This window comes from Cimex lectularius, unplaced genomic scaffold (assembly GCF_000648675.2).
Source record: "Cimex lectularius strain Harlan isolate CLEC.00 unplaced genomic scaffold, Clec_2.1 scaffold100, whole genome shotgun sequence".
Lineage (NCBI taxonomy): Eukaryota > Metazoa > Arthropoda > Insecta > Hemiptera > Cimicidae > Cimex > Cimex lectularius.
The window spans coordinates 12,372-38,490 of NW_019392663.1; the positions used below are offsets into that span (position 1 = coordinate 12,372).

Here is a 26,119-nt window from a genome sequence, read left to right on the forward strand (position 1 = left end):
CTGGAAAACCTTTTTGGGTATATTCTATATTAAATAATCGTTGATACACGAATTATTACCCAAACGTTCTCATACTCCTGCAAGATAGTCTCATCGACAAGTCGTAAGATTGACCTCTTGGTTGTCATCGCAGTCTACACCAATTTGGACAAAAAGGCTCATTGCGCTCACAACTCTACTCCAAATGTTTTTATTATATCACGCTTTTATAGAAATTGAGAGTATTTAAAGGAAAGTCAATTTCAATAAGTGGCTCAATAAGTGACTAAAAGAGTACTTTTTTCGATGGTAGTGATGTAACAAAAAATGTACGTAAAAATTTATTCTACCGTTTTTTCCCCTGAACGTTATTTTACATATTTGAAACATCGAAAATTTAGAAAATATTATTAATTTTGAGATCTGCGATCTGTGCAAGAAAACCGCATGTTGAACATTTGTCAAACATTTGCAAAAAATATCTAACAACCCTTAATAAATTTAAGCTGTTTTATATGCCTAAAAAGTATCAAAAACTCTTATTGTTTATGAAACAATTAGTCTTAATTATTAATAAATAATTGGGGATTTGTTACATTTGTTTTGAAGTATGGTTATATTTGATGCTGAGCATAATGCCATTATTTTTTAAAAATAAGTTTAACTTAATTTGATGAAAATGTTTTTAATCTAGAATGGTTTTTTTTAACTTAACACACTAATTTATTATTATGCAATAAACAGCATTGTTACAAACGCATTGCTATTCAATTTAGGAAAATGGCGAGCTCAGAATGGGACCAGGGATGTGCCCAAAATGCGTTTGCAACTGAAATCGGTTTGCATAAAAATAAATTGGTGTGTTTTGTTAAAAAATAACCAACATTCTGTATTGCCATTACGTCAAAAAAATAATGACAATATGTCATGACTTTTCTTTTAACCAATGTGTATTTTTGTTTCAGGCCGATACTGGGCTCCTGGAGAGTCAAAGCCCAAGAACTAAAGACGTAGCTATAAATGCTGTGAGTAAAGTTATGGTAAAAATCAACTTCATTATTACATAAATGTTCTAGAATAGAAAAGTAGCCATGTAGTGAATGTGTTCGGACACATTTTCTATCGCTGTGACAGGACATAAGTTCCTAAATTTGTACATTAATGCGTACTTAGACGATGGACTATTATAAATTTGTTGTGAAAAAGTGTTACTTAGAGAATGGCAGCTTTAAACATTCTCATGTAATTATAAAGAACCTCAGCAGATACGTTATTATTACAAGCTAAGACTCCTGACTACCTGCCATGAAGAAAAGTTTTAAATTAATGTGTTTTCTACAATATAGGTAATTATGAGTTATCGTAAATAATGCTTTGTTTACTTTTATACCGATTAATCCCATTTGTACAAAAAGTAGCATTATGCTACCCTTAAGAGCGCTTTAAATTAATATTTTTCTTTCGTCGATTACATTTGATATTATTCCTATTCTTAGACCATACTTGCTCCAGTCCAACATTTGGGCGGGTATGTCAGTGTCACGGTCATGAACTCATGACATTATTAGAGAAAGGATACAGCCAGCGCGAAGTCGCCAGGAGATTTAGTTCTTCGGCGCTTCAGAGAAACAAGACTTCACAGTAGAAGGGCCAGGGCAGAGTCAATCTAGGTCTGCAGAACAAAGAAACCATAGATTAATCCGTTATCAGACTCTACGAAACTGCACCATTAAGGGAATTGACATTAGAAATTCGATAAAAACAATTCCGAAGTGTTTTGATTTTCTCCAGGACTGTAAGAAGGCTTACCTTTTGTAGAAAAAGGCTCAATGAAAATAACCTCAAGATCCGGCACCCGGCAGGTCTTAACACACCTCAGAAAATGACCAGGCTTCATTTCGCACGGGAACATATGAATTGAACATTAGAAGATTCTAATGAGAGATTAGATTAATTAATTAATTCTTGTCTAGAGAAGACTAGTTCTCTTTACAGATCCAAGATGCCATATGGAGACGATCTGGAGAAAGGTTCGCCCCATGCTGTGTGGTTCTTCACGTGACATTCTATGGGGGTCGTTGATGTTCTAGTGAGGCGTTCCGTGGACGTTTTTGTGCGAGGAAGATCTCTAAAATCTCAGTACTTACGAGACATAAACGAAGAGCGTGTGCCATTTGCCCTCCCACATTCGTGAGAGAAACTTCATAACGCAAGATAATGCCAGACCCCTTGGAGCACGTATTGTAGATGACTACCTGAATTAGGTTGGAATTGAGTGTTTGGGAACAACTTAAGCGAGGATTACGGCTGAGAAACCCAGGTCTTAACGGCCTAGAAGAGTTGAAAACGGCTGTTCTTTATGAGGGTGAAAGAATTCTTCAGGATTTTCCAGAAATCTTTTCCAAGGAATGCACGGACGTTAACGGATGTGATTCGCGGTAGAGGTGGAAATACGCGGTATTAAAGCAGGAACACATTTACCCGATGCTATGCTATGCGACGCTACCCGATACTACCCGACGCAAATCCAAAGTCCAATTTTCCATAAGATTGTATTACCCCCGTGCACATCTGCCCGATGCGATGCAACGCTACCCTATTCTATGCTCTGCGATCCCCACTGTCCAGATATCGTCGGGTCGCATCGAGTACAGTCGAAGACAAAAGAACAGGCAATCATATTTTTTTCAAACTACATGTGTTATTGTCGTAATTAAAACATGCTTATTTTAATATAAACCAAATTATCCGAAATCAAAAATTCATTAGGTTTTATTAAAAAAATAATAATAATGTTAATGGCTTGGTAGAAAATTGATCAAAACAACGGAATACCATTTTTTTGATTTAATCAATTTAACTAATAATTTATTGCACGGTTTTGCACATACAATTAGACCATTTTCGTCGAATAGCTTCAGAACAGGACACTCATATTGTTTGTAGTTTATTTGAAACTATGTATATGTAATTTTGGCGTTATATTAATTACAAAATTTTTATTTTAATATAACCCAAAATAAACGAGGTCAAAAATTATTCAGTCAACAGTAAAGATAAAGAGTTTTTATAAAATTATTTAATTATGATGGTTAGGCAGCAAATTTATCAAAACACCGGAATAATTTTATTTAAAACAATTAAATTTAACTAACAATTTATTACATGGTTTTGCTCGAAATAATACATTAACAACAGAGGCGTTGCGATTGTGCTACCGATTTATGATCCACGTTGTGTTACTGCACGTGGCGTGTGCTTGACGTCGCATAGATGTGCACACCCTACCAAAACATGGCAAGGCGTCGGGTAGCATCGGGTAGCTTAACATAGCGTTGCATCGGGTATTCCCGGCTTACAGGGGACAAAAAAGTGTTTTCACATTATTATCTTTCTTTGCATTTTCTGTTTTTTCCTCTTTACTCAATAATTGTTTTTATAGAATTAGGTAATAAACATTTTCCTTTAGAATGTCTTATTTTTTCGACCAAATCTATTTTTTGTATGCAAAATATGAATAAACCTTAATACATTAAAAGTGACGGGCGGTGAGTTTGTTTATCAATGTATATTAAACTTTCGATACATTTTAGATAAAACTGACCATATCACTAAATTAGCCTTTTTAATTTAAATTATTACATTTCAATTTCTAATTAACTATTGATTCAAACTGTTAACATTAAAATTAATTATTTTTGATTTCAAATTAACAATTTCTTACTACAAATTAACCTTTTTTAGCATTAAATTGACCCTTTTTAATTAAAAGTTAACCCATTTTAATTTCATTTAATTCACTTTTTATTTTAAAATTAACCTTTTTAATTTCAAACTAACTTGTTTTACCTTCAAATTACCCCTTTTTCTAAATCACTAAACAACTTATGAAAAAAAGCATATAAAGTAAAATGTCTATATATTTGTATTATATTTTTATTTACTAGTATATTCGTATTATATAATTATATATAATATATTTATATATTCTATATATTTGTGCTTAAACTGTAGTAAATTTTTAGTTAAAAAGATGATTTGGAGATAGTGAGATGCGGTCTGGTTTGACGTAGGTTTTAGAAAAACATTTTCTTTATCGGTCCAACGTTTCGATCTTTATTGAAATCATCTTCAGGGCCTGGGATTTATATACATTGTTTAAATTATACAAATGCATGTAGGATGTGAAAAAGGTGAATTTATACAATGCTAGAAATTTTAGACTCAATTAAAGTATTTGAAGATGATCTCAATAAAGATAAAAACGTTGGCACGATAAAGAAAATGTTTTTCTAATACCTACGTCACACCAGGCCGCATCTCACGATCTCCAAATAATCATTTACTAACGGTCACTAAACACCAACATTAGTTAAAAAGGTTAAGTTTGAAATTAAAAAGGTTTAATTTGAAGTTCCAAAAGGTTAAATTAAAGTTAACAAGAGTTAATTTGAAATAAAAAGTTAATTTGAAGTTAAAATAGTTTAATTTGACGTAAAATGATTTAAACCTGGATCGACAAAAAAGTGAGACTTTTTAAAGGAGAAATTATAGTCTTGTCGTTTCAGTTCGATTCGGTCCGACTATCTAGTTGGTCAATCAACTAGTTGTAATCATCTTTCATTCCATAAGTCCAAAGTCCTCTCTACTCACTGTGAATCAATAAATGTAGACATTTGTGTTATAAACTAATTAAAACCCCTTCTTATAGAAGAAGTACTGAAATATTGTATTTTTTTATTAGTTTATATGAATTTCTTTAATTTTTTGTCCCTTACATTTTCTCATGCAATGATATGCTTTTTGCATTTCACGATGTATTTTGAGAGTAAGACTAAACGTAAAATTGCAACCGTATGTACTCACTCGACCAATATTGTACACACAAAGAAAAGTTGAATAGTTGTTTAAAAGCTTCGTAACTAAATACGATTTTGTTAAAGTACACTATCTGGTACATCAGTGAACCAAGGTAAATGATGTATCACTAAACAAGTCATGACAAGAGGTCGTCCATTTACATAGATATCCTCCTCCGCCCCGCCCTTTGACTGTAGAATTAATTCCGCCGGAGTTTAATTGCTAAAGAGGACATGTTTTAACTCGTATTATTTATTGCGTTGATTATCAATTCGGTCCAACAATGTTAATTAGACGAGAATTAAAAACTACACATAATTGTACTTAACATTAATCTTTGTCATTTTAAATGTAATAAATATTTTTTCTAACGGGGTAAATAACACGTTGAGTTTGTGTACAATCTCTGCAGTGTATGATTTATCTCGTACATTCCAATCTTTTAAAAAAAACGTAGTGCGAAGAGGGTTAGAAATGATAAATGATTCCTTCCTATATTATCAATCACAGCCTGCTTTTGCATTTTTATTTGATGAATCTTGGTTAGTTTGTGCTAAAGAAGGTATAGTCATAATTTAATAGCAATTCGGTCATCTTCTCTAAAGGATTCTATTGTGTTTCTAAATTTGTATAAAATAATTTTCTTATAGTTTCTAGTTATTAAAATATGTATTACAAAATGCATTTTTTACTCTCGGTCACAATATTGATACAATAACGAGTACGGTACTCGAAAGCAAAGGTTAATACAAATCATCCAAATAATATGAGGGAAATGAATCCACTTAATATGAGGTCGTGGGCGAGGAGGTCTCGAGTCTGTCGTGACAAAAAGAATGTTGAGGTATTTGGATAATGTGGTTATTGACATTAGTAAGCAGCTTGGACAAATTTCTGAGGACTTTTAATTAGATGGATTAGATAAGTTGGATTTGGAGTGGCTCGGAGTCACCCCACAGTTCCACTCTGTATGTCCCAAATGGTCCCAGTGAGGTTTTCTATGAAGTTATTAGAGTTTTGACAGTCAAAATAGATTTAAGCCCTACAAGTTTTCTGTTAATTTGTTGCCTCTTAAGGATTGTTATTTCACGTCAGTTTTTGTCTAAAGTCCTGAGGGTCTGACGAGTGAAATTCGAGGGACTGTTTATCAGAGTAAATGTACAACGTGTGCCATCATTCAGTCCTATCCTCCATATTCTACACAAAACTTTGATATTCTGTGTTAATTGGGAATTAAAAAGCTTAATTTGAAGTTAAAAGGGTTAATTTGAAATTAGGAAATATTAATTTTTAATATCAGATATACACAGGAAGTCAAGGCTGTTCCTCGTTCTTATATTCTTCGTTTAGTCCTGTCTTTAATTTTTCACACTTGTTTTTAATAAATATTTGTTCTTGGATGATGGAGGATGGTTAGGATTGGAAAACAAATTTGTAGTGTCATCCGCCAAGGTAGAAAGATTATAATGGTACAGGAATGTCAGTAGTGTAATGGTAAACAAGAGGGGACCCAGAAGGATACCTTGTAGGACTCAAGCGTGTATTGGTCTGACATCTGAGTATTCGTTGCTGCATTTCTCTCTTAATCAGCAGGAAGTTAAATAAGACTTTCGAAGAGAATAACAAGTAGGAAGCGTTTAAAATTATAAAGAATCCCTTGGTGCTAGAACCTGTCAAAATTGGGCCACATCCAGAAACGCGTCCAACCAAGATTCTTCTATAGCGAAGAAAATGGTGTTAACGACTCTGAAAACTTGTTCGTTTGATCAACAGTTTTGAATGGTTTCTTAGAGTAAAATCATTCTTCTAGGTTGTAATGATGGTGTTTTATATTATGATAAAGTAAGCAGTGTAAAGTGTGAACAAGATGAGACCAGGTATGCTCTCTTGTCATGCTACCAGCTTGTATTAATGCGATTTTTGATTATTCGTTATTACAACTCAGTCTGGTCTAACAGTCAGAAAAATGAGATTCCAGGGTAAGGTTAGGTGGTTAGTTTCAGAATCTATCAGAAACTTTGGCGACACTCCAGAAAAACACTCAATCAATATGTTTTATTCTTACTGGATCGTGGAATAAGGACGGAAGCTTGGTGAATCAAGGATGAGTATTTTTAAGGAGCCTTATGGGGATTTTGTACATCGAAAGAAGTAGGCTGAAGGGTCTTTAGGATGATAGTTTATGAGCTTTAGGAATGAAAATGATTACGGAATACTTCCATCAGAAAAATGAGTACGTAGGATGGCATTGTATATTTTGGTTTAAAATATTATGGCTTTATTAGGAGTTTCTATAATAAAAATTTTTTGTTTAAATAATTCCAAGGAGTAAGGGTTGTTATGATATTTTTTGTTTTATTTATCAAAAAATATTTTATATTTGAACATTTTTACAGCTATTTTGACTATAAAAATTATAAAAAAGTATGCATTATGTTTAAATTAAGTAAAAAATATGAGAATAATCTTCTTTATACCTTAATCAAGTCAACCTTTTGAAATATCAAATTTAAACTGGTTTGCTGCGTTCCTATATATATATAAAATTATATTTTAATTTCATTTAACAGTTATACTGTGATTATGAATATTTTTAAAGTCGATTTACCATTTAAAGTAGAAAGGAAGACATAAAACCTGTTAAAAAGAGCTCGAACCCGATTATTTTCGTTCTACGAATAATTTCCCTAGGGGGTTTACTAGCGAATCGTATCTGTTGGCCAGTTCCCAATGGATCAGATAAAGAATAATAGAACAGTTCTTACGATATTTTAAAAAAAAGGATCTTATTCGTTACTTTGCCATTAATTTAACGGCGATATTTGAACGATGACCGATGCCGCTTGGTCAATAAGGTTACATTGAAGAATTATTCTAGGCGAATTACACGATGTTTTTCGAGATGGTGCCGGTTGAACGATGTAGGCACTTAATAACTCTGTCTTTGTAATAAAGAAATACCTCAACAGCAATTCACGTGTAATATCACGTTCCTCAATTCACTCGATATGAGTAAATTCCTCGATACCTCCTTAGCCTCCAAGTTTTGAATGCAATTTCCCTAATACATAATTAAAATTTTTAAAAATGGTAACTTTTGTGTGAAAGGAATTGTCTATTCCTGAACAAAGTTCTAAAAACTAAGTACGTACCTGCATATACTTCGTACTTCAAAACGTTAGTATTAAGCGTCTGGGAAAGAAAATAGGTTGATAAAAGGAAAATTTGTTAGACAAACAATAAGTTCGCTATTTTTCGTGGTCCGCTTCACCAATTAATAACATTCAATTAATTAAGGTTTTGTAAGTTGAGATAAAAAGTCAGTGTCACGAGCGGGATTCGAACCCACGACCTTCGGCTTGATACGCCGCTACTCTACCACTTGAGCTGTCGTGACTTCGATCCCTTCGGGCACTAACTTCCCTTCTCAACGCCACCTTTTGAATTTTCCTTCCTTTTTGCCATTTTTCAAATGTCGTGTAATCAATCGGATTGGATTCTCGGCGACAAATGAAATGGCCACGGAGAGCTATAGTGATGTATACTTCAATTTAATTCATTAAATTCACTGTTTTTCGTGGTCCGCTTGACCAATTAATAACATTCAATTAATTAAGTTTTGTTAAGTTGAGATAAAAAAGTCAGTGCCCGAAGGGATCGAAGTTACGATAGCTCAAGTGGTATAGTAGCGGTGTATCAAGCCGAAGGTCGTGGGTTTGAATCCCGCTCGTGACACTGATTTTTTATCTCAACTTAAAAAACCTTAATTAATTGAATACTAACAATAAGTTTAATAAAAAAGTGTATTTGCTTAAAATCGCGCTTTACATCCACTTATATTTATCTGATCCACGGAAAAACATTGAATCATAGATATTTAACATAATTATTCCTAGCCCAATCTTAACCATAACTTGGTCTTCAAAATTTCTTCGATGTTTAGTCCGTTTTCACCTAATCGCTCAAAATCTCACCAAATTTTCCAATCCGTCACTAAGCCCAAACCTAACCTAACCCTAACCATACCAAACCTAAATAATCTACCTTAACGTACGTCAATTCTGACCTACCCTTACCACTCTTTATCGTACCTAAAGTCGATTTTAACCTATGTAATCTAACTTAATTTATGTTTATCCTGAACTAACCTTACCTATATATATATATATATATATATATATATATATAACCTAATCTATTTTAACTAAAGTCGATCTTAACCTATGTAATCTAACTTAAGCTTATCCTGAACTAACCTTACCTAACCTAACCTATCAAATCTAACCTAACTGAGGTAGACCATAACCTAACCCTAAGGCTATCTAACCTATCTAATCTACCTTAGCTTCATCATACCTATGTCCTTGACCCTACCTAACCTAACCGTTTAATGTTAATTTTGAATTAATGCTTCAATCATAATTTCGGTAACATTTTCGATCACATGATAATATCCGATAATCAAGGGTATTCGCTATTTTGTTGTTCGTGTAAAAATACTCTATGTACTCTGATGGGATAGGGCTTCTAACAGTCGTATTACAACTTCTCTAGATTGGCAAATAGCGAGTAATATTATGCACATGTCTTGTTCAAAAGTTCGGATCGTGACTTAACTCAATTTTGTAACTTCACTTTGAGCAGTAACCAAGCTTAGTATTGTATAGCCGGGAGATTTCCTTTTGGATTTGATGAATAAACTGTAGTTTGGACGCCTCGAGTAATTTTGGCCTCCCTAGCTACTCGCCTCTTTAAGTGGTGGGTTTATATTACGAACTGTTCTTTTGGCAATCAATGTAGAAAAAATAAACTTAAACACAAGCACTGAAGTTTACAAGAAGCCGAAACGGAGAGCTGATCAGACTGATCTGAAATGTTAAAACCACAGGAATTATTTTGCTTTAATTTACGTCAAATGACTGGTCAGTAGGTAGCCTAGAAATTCCAAAACATTGACCATCGTAATACGACTCTGAATCAACGAAACGCGGTTGAGACTCGACACACGGACACTTCGTGTTGATGTGTCCTTCTAAATAAAAGTGTGCCATTTCTTGGTCACATATAGAGAGCAAGAATGGCACTATATACCAGAATGTGATCCACTATTGCAACGAGTCTTTGTGTCTCCTGTTTAACTGCAAGAATGTACTTAAAAGCGGGAATGTGTGTAGTATGAGAGGGACTGCCGTCGACTCCTTAATAAGACTAGATAGTGTGTAAAAGATGTGTAAAATGCCCACTCGAATGAATGATATGTAAATAAGAAAGAATTTACTTAAAATGAGTGAAAAAGTGAGTCTGTTGACTGCCACTGTAGCCTAACTTCAATGTTGGTACAGATGAGGCCAATGTTTGAGACCCGGAACCAATAAAACTCCTGAGGTATTAGGTCCAATTCTACACATATGTGTATGCATTTACGGGAAATTGTCTTGCATAAAAATATATCTGGCAGCGTTTTCAGAAAGTTTTCTTATCTAGTTTAGGTATCAAAGGTTTAAACAAAGGGAGAAATTCCTAAACATTTCAAATGGCATGTCTTTCGATCTTTTCCACGGTTTTGAATCATTTACAACTTACTTTGGGTCCTTACAAGAACATTTCATGAAATGGTGGTATAGATTTCTCAAATAGCCTCATCGATTATTCATATATCATATTAAATATTCATTCATTATCATGATTATTCATATCACATTCATTCGAAATTAACACTGATCTTCTAGGGTTAACATTTACGAGATGCGTTATTGGATCTGCTATGTTCTACAGCTTCTTACCTAAATGTTTCAAATTTGTATACCATATTATTATAAATAATATTACAGTTTCGTTCGGCTGTATAACTTTGTTTTGTCAATACTATTTGGAGGAAGTACGGTTTTGAGTTCTTCTCAAAGAGTTTTCACCGATTGCAACTAGTACGAAAGCGAGACATAAAAGGAAAGTTTGTGTACGCATTCTCCGAACACCGTTTGCTTTCTATGCGTGGTTTCGATGGTAGAGATGCTTTCCTCTAAGGCTGGTAGAACCCATGCTGAATATTGCATTACTCTCGAATGTGAATATTATCCATAGCACTCGAAAGAAAGCCGTTCCATATTGCGAATCCTGTTATCGCCATGTGATAAAAAAGAAAGAGAGGAATGGGAAACATACGTCCGTCGATGTTATTAAGTTTATGACGCCTCGAGCAGAGGGGAAAGGAGCTTTTGGCATCTTTTAACCAACCCCCTTCGACAGAAAATGCGTTATAAATGGCCGTTTTTACATATCCAAAATATATGTGTAAATGTGCTTGGTTAAAATAATATACCCAATGCTCAACTAATCATCAAACTCTACCAATTTAACAGGGACCATTGAAACCAGTGTTAATTTCTCTAACAAACCGATTAGCATCTAACAAAAGTTAGTTAAATATAGTTAGTTAATAGTACCAATAATAATATGCAGTTAATATAAATCAGTATATTAATAGCAGGGGTCGTCATGGAACAATAATTTAAAATTTTATAAGAGAATCAATTTCAGTTGCAAACTTATAATAAATCAAAAATAAAAATAAATAAAAAGAAACATAAGAAATGTACGTTTCAAAGCTAGAAATGCGACATCCCAGATGGCGTATGCGCGGCCTTGGAGCACGGCAGCAGGCATATATCACTGTTCCAATACCTCAGGGCTATTAATATTTTTAATTGTTTATAGATCTTTGAAGCTTCATGTATGAGATAAGAGTTATTTATTGGAACGAATGAACGGGCTTTATTCAAAATGCTCCCCTGATTCCTGACCTATCATTTTTTTACGAGGGTTTGCAACAGCAGAGGCTATATCAACACTCGGGATGCCGGTGTTTTTGGAAAAAAAAAACATTTGTAAGTATGTCGGGTTCGAATGGTGGGCCGCTGGATTCGAACCCGGGACCTTCACCTTACAGTGATATGCGCCGTGTCAACGCCTAAACCGTTGCGGCCACCCGCGCCACTGACTGTCATATTATTATCTCGTTTCTGTATTTCTGTGTATTTATGTTTGTCTTATTTTTTCAAAACTGACAGGGCTGACGATGGCCATGTAGTTTATCGGCCCCAAAACTACAATTTTCAAACTTTTATATCTTATACGTCTACCCTCAATCGAATGCATTCTTTGGGTTGCTGTGAAGAAAAACAGAGACAAGCAAAGACACCACTCGAATTGAAAAACACCTAAGGTACATTTTTAAACTGAGTGAGAACAATTAGATCTGTCTAAAAAGAACAGACGAGTGCGTGAAATGAAATACTTCGGCTTGTTTGTCTATGTTTCTGTCTTTGCTTTGCCCATTTTTTATTAAGTAGTTAAAGCCACTGGGCTAGTAGATATATAGTTTTCCATAAATCTTGCCCTCTGGGATGAAGGAGTACGTTTCCCATCTTTTTATAAAGATTTATTAAATTCTTAGCTTGCCTCCCACCTGGTGCTACTGTTTTCTAGCTCCAACTTTGCAACAACACAATCTTCGATAGCATAGTTATCCCGGTTTCATGGGTGATGAATTTTAATGGGTTAAGCAGGTTAAAGGTAAAGCACACAATGGTTATACGGGGAATGAACAGACTCACTTAATGTAATGTAGCTTTTTTTTGTCAAATTAACCTCTTTCTTAACTTAAAATTACATTTTTTAATTTCAATTTAACCTTTAAATTTTTTAATTTATTTTAATTTTAAATGAACCTTTTTAATTTAACAAAAACGTTTTTAAAACTCAAATTAATCTTTTCTAATTTAAAATTAAACATTTTTACCTTCAAATCAAACTTTTTTATTTAAAATTAACCCTTTTATTTGAGCATTAAAAAAATTGAGAACTGGTATGGAAAATGAGCATGTAATTTATAATTCCTGTATATTTGAAATTTTTTAAAAAATATATAATAATTTGGCTCTTAAAAGACTGTTTGAAAATTAATTGTAGGTAAAATTAAAAAGAAATATACAATTAACTAATACAATTAACAAAGGATTCTTCTTTAAATTTTTGGTAAGGTGATATAAAGTAAAATATAAAATTTAATAATCTATCTACTAATTCTAGTTTTTTTATTAATATAAAATAATAGGCTTACAAAAAAGGAATTTTATTAGAAAAATAATATTTATTTTTATATTTAATTTTTAACTTTTAATTTTAATTTAACTAATTTTAGTATTTTGCATGCAATATATTTGATAAGACACTATTTTATATTTATGAAACAATTACCAATTAAAAATAAATTTTGTATTGTTATTTTGTCCATTTTTATTTTACATAATTTTTAATTTTATAATTAATGTTCGTAGAGTCTTTGAAGTGTCCAATTTTTTATATTACAAATAATACCAGATAAATAGGAATTTGAATTTACTTACGTACAATCTTCAAAGATCATATAATGTTTAAAAAAGGGGTTAATTTAAAGTAAAAAAAAAGATTAATTTGAAACTTAAAATATGTTTATTTGAAGTTAAAATGGCTTAAGTACAAATAAAAAAAGGTTGATTTAACGTCAAAAAGAGTGAGTTCCATATTACAAAAGTTAATTTGAAATTAAAAAATTAATTTGAATTAAAAATGGTCAATTTGATGTGAAAAGGGTTAATTTGAAGTGGAAATCGTTACTTCGAAGTAAAACAAAAGTGTTAATTGAAATTTACAAAGTTTAGTTTGAACTATTTAACTTCAAAATAACTTTATTATTTCAAATTAACTTCGAATTGCCTTTTCCTTTAAAGCATTAAAAAAACACAGGAGATAGTACGAAATATAATAATGTAAAATAAAAATTATAAAAAAAGACAAGACAAAGACAAAAAACATTCGGTAACATTTTCTGTCTATCCAACTTCTTAGAAGAGGGTATGAAATGAAATATGAAATGTAAAGTAAAATTCCTGTATAATGTATATGCGATTGTTGTTTAATTGCGCTATAAAATTACATATAATGATATTTCTATACATTTAAAACAAATTTAAGAACAAAATAATTATTTTATAGACCAATTATTTTATATTCTAAAGAATTAATAAAATAATTATTTGTTTTTATGTCTAATTTTATGTAAATTTAAGTTTTAATTATATGTAATTTTCATGTAGCTTTTTTTGGATAAAGGCCCATTTTATATTTTAATAAAATTAATAAGTAATAATAGTAGTAAATAATTGTAATATTCTCATCAAAGAGCCAAATTATTTTATATTTTCAAAAGATTCACATATATACAGAAATTTTCTTTACAAGCTTAAGTTTCATACTATCTACTAAATTTTTTAAAAATTGAAAGAAAGGATTAATTGGAAATTAAAAGAGGTTAATTTTAAATAAAATAGAGTTAATTTGTTGCTAATGAAGGTTAATTTGGTTAATTAATTGGGTTAATTTTAAAGGTATTTTGCATAAATGGCCTGTGACACGGTTTCGATAACTCACTCAAAATCAATTTAAATCACACAAAAACATTCTTTCCAACTATAAATTGCAGACTGAAATCGCTATTCAAAATTACAATTTAAGAAACTATAAACGAAATATACCGTGTAAAAGCTTCTACTACCCAAAACAGGCAGACGTGACGGTTTTGTATTAGATTTGAACCGTTTTCACATTTTGCATCTCTCTATTTGCCAACTGTGGTCAATGTTAATTTGCATAAAACATCAGTTGAACTTAACGAAGAGGTAACTCTTAACATCTTCAATCTGAATTGCCACTCAAAATAATTACTAATAAACTTACAGGGAAAAAATTACCAATTTGCAAACGAACGCGCACACATCAATCTCACGAATTGTGTTTAGCATTTTGGTTCAGAATAAATAAACAACTTGAAATGGGACGTTATTTATACGGCCGAGGATTTTGTGAGTGTTTGGCCAGGGGGGTTCTTACAGGATTTGGGTTCGGTAAGAGTAAAGCTGTTTCAAACTATCGATTGAGGTTGTTCCCTGTTCAAAATGGAGGTTTTAATTCGCCTCACATGACCCTCGTTTCAACAGGAACCTTTATTCCCATATTACGGACGTATATATGTTTAATTTATCAAATATTTCACTCAGATTCATTGATTTAACACACCGTTAAAGTATAATAATGTATAATACCATCCAATGTTTTCCTATTGTCGATTTAGAAAAATGCGAAATGAGTTTTATGTATTTAGTGAAGTACAAAATATGATAGAATACGTACGCTTCATTTAAAATTCCAGATTTCCTGGTCATAATTTGCATTATCACTTTCTTAGTTGTTATTGGCAAACCAGAGCCCCGTCCTTCCTAACTGAAGTTTGTGTTAGCTATCGAAAACTAGGTCATTTCTGGTCCAAACGCATGCAAAGTTACTACTATCTATACATTTAATCATACATACTAAGCTTCATTATTCCCACAGTTGTACTATCCACTCCACTCATTCTTATCTGTATAACCTCTGAAAGTGGTTACTTCAATCGTTGTCGATCATTTTGGCCATCCTCCCTAGTTCGATGTTATGCTCAAATTTCGTCCTTCTGACGCTATTTACACACACAAATAAATACATTGTTTAGAAACAATTATTGTAAGTTGTACGTTTGGAACACCAATGTTCTTTTATTAAGGGTCTGTGATGACAGAATATCTATTAGGGGGTAGAGAGTCTAGGGTTGGTTGGGAGCGCCTGCATCAACATCTTGAGGTTTTGAGGACAAATGAGATTTGGACTGTGTATGGATAGGTTGGATCTAAATTAGGGGACATGGTCAATAGTGGGAAGGATTTTGGTCTTGAGTGACTGGATTATTTGAAAGAAGGAACGCTCGTGGAACCTCATAGTTCATTTCCGGTTAGCAACTCTCTTTTCGAACACCTTGTTGAGTTAGCTAATATTCATGGATTACACGTTGGGATAAGAGTTTAGGATTTGACGGGGGATTTAGTCTTCGCAAGTTTTTAAGTATAAATGGGATTGGGAGGGCTGTAAGGATTGTAAGGTTGGATAAAGGGTTGGGCGATGGTTCGAAGGATTTTGGACTAGAGAGACTGATTTTCTGAAAGGTGGAACGCTTAGTTGAACCCTACAGTTCACTTCCGGTTATCAGCTTTTTGAACACCTTACTAAGCTCACTAAAGAGGATGAACAATGGGATGATGGTTCAGGGTTTGACAGAGGTGTCTGAACATCGGTTGTTCATTATAGAAATTTAAGTTGCTGGGCAAGGACAGAGTTGAGTGATACGTTAAAGCAGAGAAACCTAAATGGCTGTTTCGTATTTTTGTTCAATAAATAAATAAAAATAATACTTTATAAATCAATGTCATATTTTTCCTGAAAAATTGAGGAAATGACTGGAATAACCGAAGAAAAAAATAAGATTTTACTAATCTTAGTTCATTTTATCTGCGATATTATTTATATTTTTGCTTTGTTCTTCCATTTGTGCCGTCTGTTGCTATTTCTGTATCAATTGTATCTCAAACGAGATACTTTTCTATTCAGCAGCCGGTTTATGTCCAATATTTTCCTTCCGTGCGGTTGAGAAGTTTCAGCGCCTTAGGAATTATTAGTCCCGCAACGCTGTTCGTCCTTACGAAATGGAATATCCTTCGCCGTCTTGTTGAAAGCCGATCTCAGTCAGTGTGATCGAGCTTAATACCGTTCACATCTATTACCTTAACGCAGTCACACGAGATGAACGTAAAGAAGGCAAATGCTATTACAAAAAATTGAAGAAATTCGATGCCAATTTTAGTGAATTTTGTCTTAAAGTGACAACTAATTTCCGGATTTATATGAAAAATTATTATTAACAAATTACATTTGTTGAAAAATGTCAAAAAAGTTTCCAACTTTATTTAAATTGAATAATATGGATGAAGTAAAATTTAATATCAATAGATGATGGGTTAGTAAATTCTTTCGCCGGCTGAAAGATTTGTTGTCTTTAATCACTCTGATTTCTCTCGAAGCTGTTTAAAAAATTTTTAAATATTTAATTTAAAACTGCATATTATTGGTCTGTAAAACAAAAGGAAGATGAACAGCTCAATTTGCAGACCCTCTGTAGTTGTCTGCAATGCAGGGAAAATAAATAATCCAAATTTGTATCAATGTATTGAGGATTATTATTTATCACGGTGAATGTGAGGTGCTATTTCTCTACCGCCCAGGAGATATTCAGAACTTTAGAGCAGTGTAAATATAATTTATTAGCGGGAATAAAGGGGCTTCTTCCCCAATTACCCGGGGACTATCGTACATTCTAGGGCAGTGTGATCGTAATTTATTTGCGTTAATGGGGGGGGGGCTTCTTTCCCATCAGCCCGGTAAACATCGACTACTCAGGGACAGTTTGAATGAAGTCTCGTCTTAATTTATGAAATTTATTAGCGTGAATAGAGAGGTTTCCTTCTACAACATCACGAGGAACATCAAGTGCTCTGAGGCAGGGCGACTGTAATCTATTAGCGTGAATGGAGGCCTCTTTTATTATTTACATAAAAAAATATCGAATGTTTCAGTTAATGTAATAAATAATCTGTAGGGTGATTAGTGAGGTTTCTTCTGTATTTATCCTGAATAATACCGAGTGCTCTCTGGCATTGTAAATATAAAATATTGGCGTAAATGTGCCTTTTTCTTTCCCAATCGCCCAAATGAATATTGCTCACTCTGGGGCAGTGTGAATTAAGTCTTATTTGTGAGTATGGAATTTATCGGCGTGAATGGCGAGAATTTTGCTTTAATTACATCAAGGAATATCCAGAGTTCTGGGGCAGCAAATTATTATTAGTGTGATTGGTGGTGTTAGTTTTCGATCACCCAGCGGATGTAGAATACTCTAGAGCAGTGTAAATATAATTTATTAATTTCAATTTTATGTAAGGTTTTGGTTGAAATAAAAAGTCAGTGTCAAGAGCGGGATTCGAACCCACGACCTTCGGCTCAATACGCCGCTGCTTTACCACTTGAGCAATCGTGACTTCAATCCACTCGGACACCAACTCCTCATCTCAAGCTACAACCTTTCGAATTTTCCCTCCTTTTTGCCTTTTTTCAGTTGGCGTCCGAGTGGATCGAAGTCACGATAGCTCAAGTGGTAGAGCAGCGGCGAATTGAGCCGTAGGTCGTGGGTTCGAATTCGGCTCGTGCCACTAAATTTTTCTTTTCAACCAAAATCTTACATAAAAAGATAAATTAATTGAAAGAAGTAATTTGATCAATGTACCACTAAATATAATGGATAATTTATTAGCTTGTATAAACGCTCACAAACCTAATAAAAATTTAAGAATTTCTAAAATTCACCACACTGCAACAAATCTTTTAGAAGATTTGTGAATTTCGTTCAAGCTGCTTCGTTTTAATAAATTTTCAAATTGTATGCATGGGAGGAGTTTTTCGAGTATGGTTGATCAAACCCGATAAATAAAACCTATTTGTTTAAAAAAAGAAACGGAACAAACGATTGAATATTGTATGTTAATGATTATTTGGTAGTAAAGATTTTCGGCGGGAAGATAAAGCTGAAAACCAACATTTTGTAACTTGTCGGCGATAATCCGCCATCAGATTGACGCGTTAAGTTTAAAATTTTTCCATACATATCCATTGACCATTTATTAATATTAAGCAAATCATTGGACAGAATAGTTGCTTGGAAGTTCGATCGCATAGGTGCGCCGGTAATAAATTATTTAGAAACCGTCATTTTGCCTAACCCCTTTAATTAAACATTCGAGTTATATTGTCAATCGGCTAAATAGTATTTAATCAAATTTAACTCAAATCTGCTCCAGTCTACCTTTATTAACCAACAAATATTTGTTCCGATTTTGGATAGAAAGTTTAACCGCAATTATAAAGAAAAGAATTCGTTTAAATTCATAAACAGAGCTTTTAAACTTTTTAAGGTCTAATGTTTATTTAGAGCCAGACGAAGTTTGGCAATTAGGTTAAAATTTTAGCGGAAAATCTCGTTAGTTTAGACTTGCAACAAATAAATCAATGTTACCAATACAGGGGAAAATACAGAGCAGGAACAACACTGCGTCCGCCCTAAACTCACGTGGTTACCTCCTAACCTTAATCAAAACAGCTAAAGTCGGCAAGCAACACTGGACAAGAAAGGATTCAATTATTAACTTGATATGAAAATTTTTATATTTGGCAAATATAAAAATCTATATACGATGTAGTGGTGGAGTGAAGTGCCATGTTGATAATAGAAGATTCTAAGATGGAGACTTTAGATTGGCGCCAATAAAATCTGTGGTGCCAATACACTGGATGAAAAACATTTCACCCACCCTAAACTCCTGGGATTAGCTAAGCTTTAGACCATTTGCTAAATTTGGTGTTGCCCTGAGGCAACGTTGTGCAATAACGAGTTTATAGTATTTTATCTATCTTCTCCAATAGTTTTTATTGAAATTTTTATGTCTTAACATATTATTTTTTTTTAAACGCATGACATTTCTTAATAAGCGAGCTTGTACCACGTTATGGCGAATGTTAAATATCGCGTGGAGAAGTATTACCATTTGTGAATGAAACTAATGCAATTCAGCATGAATGGATCCGATAACATTATGTGGGAACATAAATGGCTAGCATTACACATCAATAAAACCGGCCAAATAATACAAACAGGAACATATTTCAGTATATTTGTGCTCGGTCGTTTCTTCTAATACGACAATATTATTATGCAGTTTCTATCTTTTAAGAAGTCTATAATTTTAGATTCAATTACTAGCACGACTCGGAAGAATGCACCTTTATTAACCACAACTCAGCAACAGTAAACATTTTAATTAAAAACGAAAATGTTGATCGGAATACTATAAATGGGAAAGATTAGGAGTATTCACGATGTTTGTAAGATGTTAACTTGTGTTAACTCGAATAGAGAAATGACCGCTAAGATCGTGAACGCCTCCTTCTTTTCTTAGCATGTTAAACATTAATTTTTATACAATGCTGCTTGTGGCGATTGATAGAACCAAAAATAAATCTATAACAGTCCTTGAAGGCTTGTTTTTTTTTTGTTTTTTTCCCCGGCTAACTACCTGGGTCATCGCCGGCGCCTCACATATAAACCTTCTCGCATTTTCTTCTTATCTATCTTATGTGTATATTCTTTTCTGAGTCTTCTTATGCCTCAACTAAACAACTGTTGCCTTCCGATTCACCTAATTCACCTAATAGGGGATTCGTTATCTTGTTTGTTGTTACCCTCCCACACGTGATAAATTAAATAGATATAATATTTACACATTTTCATCATTCACATTCATACTAATTTACTAACCTATACTACAACTAAATTGGAGGTCGGAAGATTATCGTGATCTTGCGGCCTCCTGTCTTTCACACTAATAAATACGTTCAAACTGTATTTACAAGTTCCACTCACACACTAACCTATCCTAATCTAAATTGTTTGACGGGCCTGTGGAGTACTCGATATTCCTCGACAGCCACGTCCTTTCACGCATCACCTCTCACGCTAATAAATACATTCATTCTGGACAAGCCACTACACTTCGGAAGTATAGTACCAACGAAATGCCAATGACCCGTCCCTCACATCATACTACAAATATATAAATAACATATCTATACTAATTTGGTGGGCCTGTGGGTACATGTTATTCCGACACAGCCACACCCATGCATACTTCGACATTCACGCAAATAAATACATTCATACAAATAGGAGGGATATACCACGTGTGGTGGGTTATATATAGCTATATACATTGATTAATTTTAGGTAATCAATGACCTTGTTGCTTGAAGGCTTGTTGTTATTTGTTTTGGTTTTCTTTTGTGTTAAATTGTAAGATTCCAGAAGTTAATAAAAAAGGAAACTTAATCAATTCTTTTATTCAAACTGCTATCTATGCACTTGAAAAGTACTAACAAATGACACGCTTCAATTCGTGCCGGCATACCTAACCTACCGTCTAACAGCCTACAACTTTATAGGATAGGGGATGTATTTATTATTAATGGGAGTATAAGGAGAGGTCAGAAATTGACGAAAAAAAGTATTGGTCTGATTTAATTAATGCGTATTTAAGAATAAAAATAAGTATTAAAAAAACAGCTGTTCTTGTTGGCTGCCATGTTGGTTACCTACGCCCTAACGGATGGCAATGTGACTACATTTTCGACCTAACATGCAACATTGGTCCTGGCCTGTTAGATCGAGCAATGTTAACTAGCCGATTCATACAAGTCTACGTCATCATTTTTCTCGATCTAACAGGACCTAACAGACTTAAAAGGGTTAACACAAAGATCGTGAATACCCCTATTATGTAATACTAAATAGGAAAGCTCGATAATTACCTATAACACTATTCGCTATTCGATTGTATTCTGCCTTTTTACTGAAAAATAATAATAATTATAAAAATCACTATTATCCTTAATGAAAATAATTGTTTTTAGCCAAAAAGTGTTAGACTAATGATACGGATTTTATGCCTTCTGGGAGATTGAAGTAAGTTGTGCGCTATGACAGTGAAGTGACTAACGAGCTCTTGTTTTTATCCAAAATTTCGGCAGAAGTGCTTACAGTAAGACTGTTTCTCCCCAGGTGCCTTTAAAACAACCGGCTTAAATAACCGAAGCTGTTATGAAACATCGTTTTGTACTAGAAAAAAGTCACAGTTTATGTACGCATTAAATTGTAAATTTTCATTTTATATTAATTTTTACTTGACTACGACCAGTCGAGGCGACAGCAAACATTATTTATAGTAGTCTATAAAAATGAACATGTGCGCGTGCGTATAAAGTATATATGTCAAACTAAACTAGAGAGCAGTAGGCAGAGAAAGGGATGTAGAATATAAAAAGGGAGATAAATAAAATTAAATACAGTGAGACGAGGACAAAAGAAAAAAAAAGGACAATTTTACACGTAAAAAAACCGAGAAATTTAAATCACTTAAGAACTCAACAAACATACGCTGGTTAAAACAATACGCCTTCTGCAGAAGACAAGAAAAGAGAGAGAGGGTCAGGGAGAGAGAGAGTTAAGTAAGAGAGAGATTGAAAGAAAGATAATGGGAGTACAAAAAAGAAAGATAGAAGTGAGAAGGAGAGAATGAGAGAGAGAGAGAGAGAGAGAGAGAGCGAGAGAGAGAGAGTGGTTCAAAAGAAAGATGATATTGAAAAAAATTTTAAGACATAAATAAATAAAATAGTGAGACCAGAGAGATGAAAAATATTGAAGGGAGGGATAAATTGAAAGACAGAGCGACAAAATAAATGAAAATAAATAAAATAGTGGGAAGAGAAATATATAGAAATAGGTGCAAAATGAAAAAATAATGATGAAAGATAGTGAAAGGAGAGAGATAGAAATAAGTACAATGAGAAGAGAGTGAGAAATGAGTAACGGCAAAACAAATAAAGATAGTGATATGAGAGTGATGGAAAGAACGAAGAACGATAAGAAAGAAAGGAAAGAGAGATAGAGAATGAGAGAGATATTGAAAGAAAGATAGATAATGAGAGTAGACAAACACGAAGAAAGAATGATAATTCTGAAAAAAAAAGAAAAAAGTTAGTGGGTTGAAATAAAAAATGAAATATAGTGAAACGGGAGAAAGGAGAGAAATAGTAAGAAAAAACATAGTGAGGCGAGAGATAAATAAATAAAACTCGTTAGAAGAGGCAGTAATAAATTTTGATGAGAGAATAGGAAAAAAATATGGTGATAACATTTAAATCAAATAAATAACAAATCGAATTTTTGGTCACAAAAATGTTCAAAAATTATTATCTATAGTGTTACAGTCATTGGCAATGTTGGGACTGAGTTTATCTTCGAAAAAATTTGAAACAGTTTATTAAAACCTAATTACGTCAACTTTGTAGATATCATTATTTAGAGAAAGTGAGATTCGGTCTGGTGTGATGTAGGGTTAGCAAGTAATTTTCTTTATTGTGCCAAGGTTTCGATCTACATTTGGATCATTTTCAGGGCCTGGGATTTATAAACATTGTTTAAATTATACAAATACTTGTAGGATGTTAAAAAAATAAATTTATAAATTGCTAGAAAATTTTAGATTAAAAAAAATTGAATTTATACAATGCTATAAAATTTTAGATTTAAAAAATGAATTTATACAATGCTAGAAAATTTCAGACAAAAAAAAGAAAAAATTGAATTTATACAATGCTAGAAAATTTTAGATAAAAAAAGAAAAAAATGAATTTATACAATGCTAGAAAATTTTAAAATACATGTAAGATGTGGAAATTAATTTATACAATGATGTACACAATATAGCAATTTTAGGTTTAATAAAAGTATTTGTACTCATTCAAAATGTGTGGGAGGATGTGTCACGGTTGTTTGGTTGAGAGTGTTAGTGAGATAGTAATGTTTTTTGTTTATATATGTTCGATTTTGAAGAAGTGGGGTAGGAAGTAGGGCTAGAAATTCTTTTTTACGTATTTACTCAATAAATATTTAAGTTTTTGCTGGCAAGCTCAAGTTTCATTGAAGATCGACGCAGTCCTAACATGGCCAAGGACTAACCTAAGTAAACCTTACTTCAGAACGCCTGTATTAAACTTAAATATGTCAACATTGTAGACATATTTAAAATTGTTTTGCCCCGGTGACGACCTATGAGATGAATAACAACTGAATTTTCTTTTTCCTTCAAGATTATACAAAATTTATTATTAAAACGTAGTCTCAAACGTAGTACAAGTAGTCTTTCTAGTTAAATTTTTATAAAAGCGAGTGTACCAAGTCAGGGCCATAATAATAATAGACATCTGGCGCGCGGATATCGCAGGTATATAATTTTCACAAGTCTTGCCGAAGAGAAGTTTCAGGACAGATGACGGGCCCATTATGATAATCAGGACCAAACTGCACGACTTAGCTGAGACGCAAGGCTTCTTCCACTTATTCAAACTAGCTTTATTGAAGTTTGTAAAAAAAAAACTAACACCATGAGTCAGAGTGACTAAAATTCTCATACCGTACACGTGGATCTTGAAAATTTACGTCTATTACTTTAACACGTGATTTTTTTTAAATTTTTGTAAGAAATTGGATATATTTTTGTATAAATCTAATCCAAATATTTATTATTTATTATGTGTAGTGTGAATTCATTACAGTTCATCTCATCAACTGGGATTAAAGGGACACGTTTATCTTCGTAAAAGCATTGATTTTTTATACATTTTATTAACAACGGTAGAGTTTATGGTTTTAAGTAAAATAATTATGAAAAATGAGCGATGATGCTGTGAAACCCACTATGTAAACGGTAAAAAATATTAAATTAAGATTTTTTTATAATAAAATTTATTTGTATCCCGTACATGAATTATATAGCTTACAAACTCTTCTAATGGTATAAAATCCCGGGTAAAACAGGAACCCTACGGAGGACACGTGTTTCCAGAAGCCCGCCAATGCTGGCGCTCAGTTTTTTATAGGGTTCAAGCGAGGTGACTCGGGGCCATCGACGTTTGGGGCGATGTGGAGAGTTCTTGGGATGGAAGTAGTTGAGAGGGCACGAGCAGAAGGGTTAGGATGGGCTGAAAGATTTGGGTGAAACTTGAAACGGGAACAGATCAATTCTTTGACGAAGGGAATGATAAGGTCATTGTTGATAGTGAAGTTGGAGTCTAGACAATTCTTCTGAACACTTTTGATTGGAATGCTTGGATTCGTTGGATGTTAGATGGCTTGGTGGTACTCCACAATTCCGTTCGTATGTTCTGTACAGCGTTAGTTTGTTCTTTACCGTCATGTCTGATTTCGTTTCTATAAGTCTTCCTAGTTGTCCGAATAATCTATTATTTTTGTCGTTTGAGTTTTGTGTGAGGATTCCAGGTCAGACTGAGCGCAGCCATAAGTATTTCACTAGAATAGATGTCGCAGTTTATTATTGTTAGTCGTGGAAAAGGCTATATGTTTAACGTGAATGTAATTTTTGGTATATATATCTTCGTTCAGTTTCATTTTCCACGTTTTGCACCATTCTTCAATAGCATGTTGAGCTCCTGGTTATGGGGAGATGGCGGTAAGATTGGCGTTAGGAGACAAAATTGCAGTATCGTCTGTATCGGCTGTAAAGATGGGGTATGAATAAATCGGCAGGTCAGCGGTATAAATTGTATTCAGGATGGGACCGACTACTTCATTACGCGACACCGGCCAGGATCGGTCTGACTTCCAAAAACTCGTTGCTGCTTCACACTCTGTATTAGGGAACTGTTTTAGTTTGAAAAGAACTCCCGGGTTCAGCCGAATTAAGATTTTTAAAAAAGTGCTCGTTCAACCATACACCTTTTCTGCAGAATGCGGGAACGAGAGAGTGAGAGAGAGAGAAAGAAGAGAGATGAAGGGTAATGTAAAGGGGGAGAAAAGCGACTACTTTCCAATTCTATCCCTTAACCATCTTTCTTTGTTTCTATCCACCTACTCTCTGTATCCATCTTTCTTTCTATCCCTATCTCTGTCTCTCTCTCTCTCTCTCTCTCTCTTTCTCTCTCTCTCTCTCTCTCTCTCTCTCTCTCTCTCTCTCTCTCTAACAGAGACCAAGAATACGCCTTCTGCAGAATGCGGGAGATAGAGAATGGCCTTCTTTTCGCATCTTTCCACCATTATCTTTCTGTCCATCCACTCTCTCTCTTTCTCTCTCTCTCTCTCTCTCTCTCTCTCTCTCTCTCTCTCTCTCTCAATCAATTTATCTGACTATATATCTATCTATCCATCAATGTATCTATCCCTCTATTTCAGAGTGCAAGAGCGTAACAGGAAAATATGAAATTAAAAGATAAAACGTAGTGAGAATAGAGATAGAAAAACAGATAAATAGTGGGAAGAAAGTGCTACAAAAAAGAATAATAGTGAGAAGTGAAAGGAAAAAATAAAGAGAGGAATTGATTGAATTATAGAAAAATAATAAGAGAAATAAAAGTGTGAATTTCGTATTATAATGTCTAGTGTTATATAAATTAAATAATAAGTACTTACTGCTGCTTAAGGGATTTATTCTAAAGCTATAAAATATTGGTTTCACATTAACACGTTATTTTAATTAATTAATCTTTTGATGTATCGTTTTTGGTTGAAATGAAAAAGTTAGTGTCACGAGCCCACGACCTTCGGCTCAATAGGTCAAGTGGTAGAGCAGCGTCGTATTTAGCCGAAGGTCGTGGGTTCGAATCCCGCTCGTGGCACTAACTTTTCATTTCAACCAAAACC

At 33.4% G+C, this 26,119-nt stretch overlaps 1 protein-coding gene across 6 annotated transcripts in view; it reads left to right on the top strand.

Annotated features, from left to right (window-relative positions):
- Positions 1 to 943: 943 nt before the first annotated feature.
- LOC106672933 (mucin-5AC) overlaps positions 944 to 26,119 on the top strand; it is a 287,198-nt gene continuing 262,022 nt past the window's right edge. For 4 of the 6 annotated variants that reach the window (XM_024224973.1, XM_024224977.1, XM_024224974.1 and 1 more), the window contains exon 1: positions 949 to 1,019. In XM_024224973.1, the coding sequence (XP_024080741.1) occupies positions 1,017 to 1,019 (3 nt within the window). In that variant the 5' untranslated portion in view covers positions 949 to 1,016. Of the gene's footprint in view, positions 1,020 to 26,119 lie in introns of all 6 variants that reach the window. The other 2 variants (XM_024224975.1, XM_024224976.1) reach the window with 2 other exon arrangements.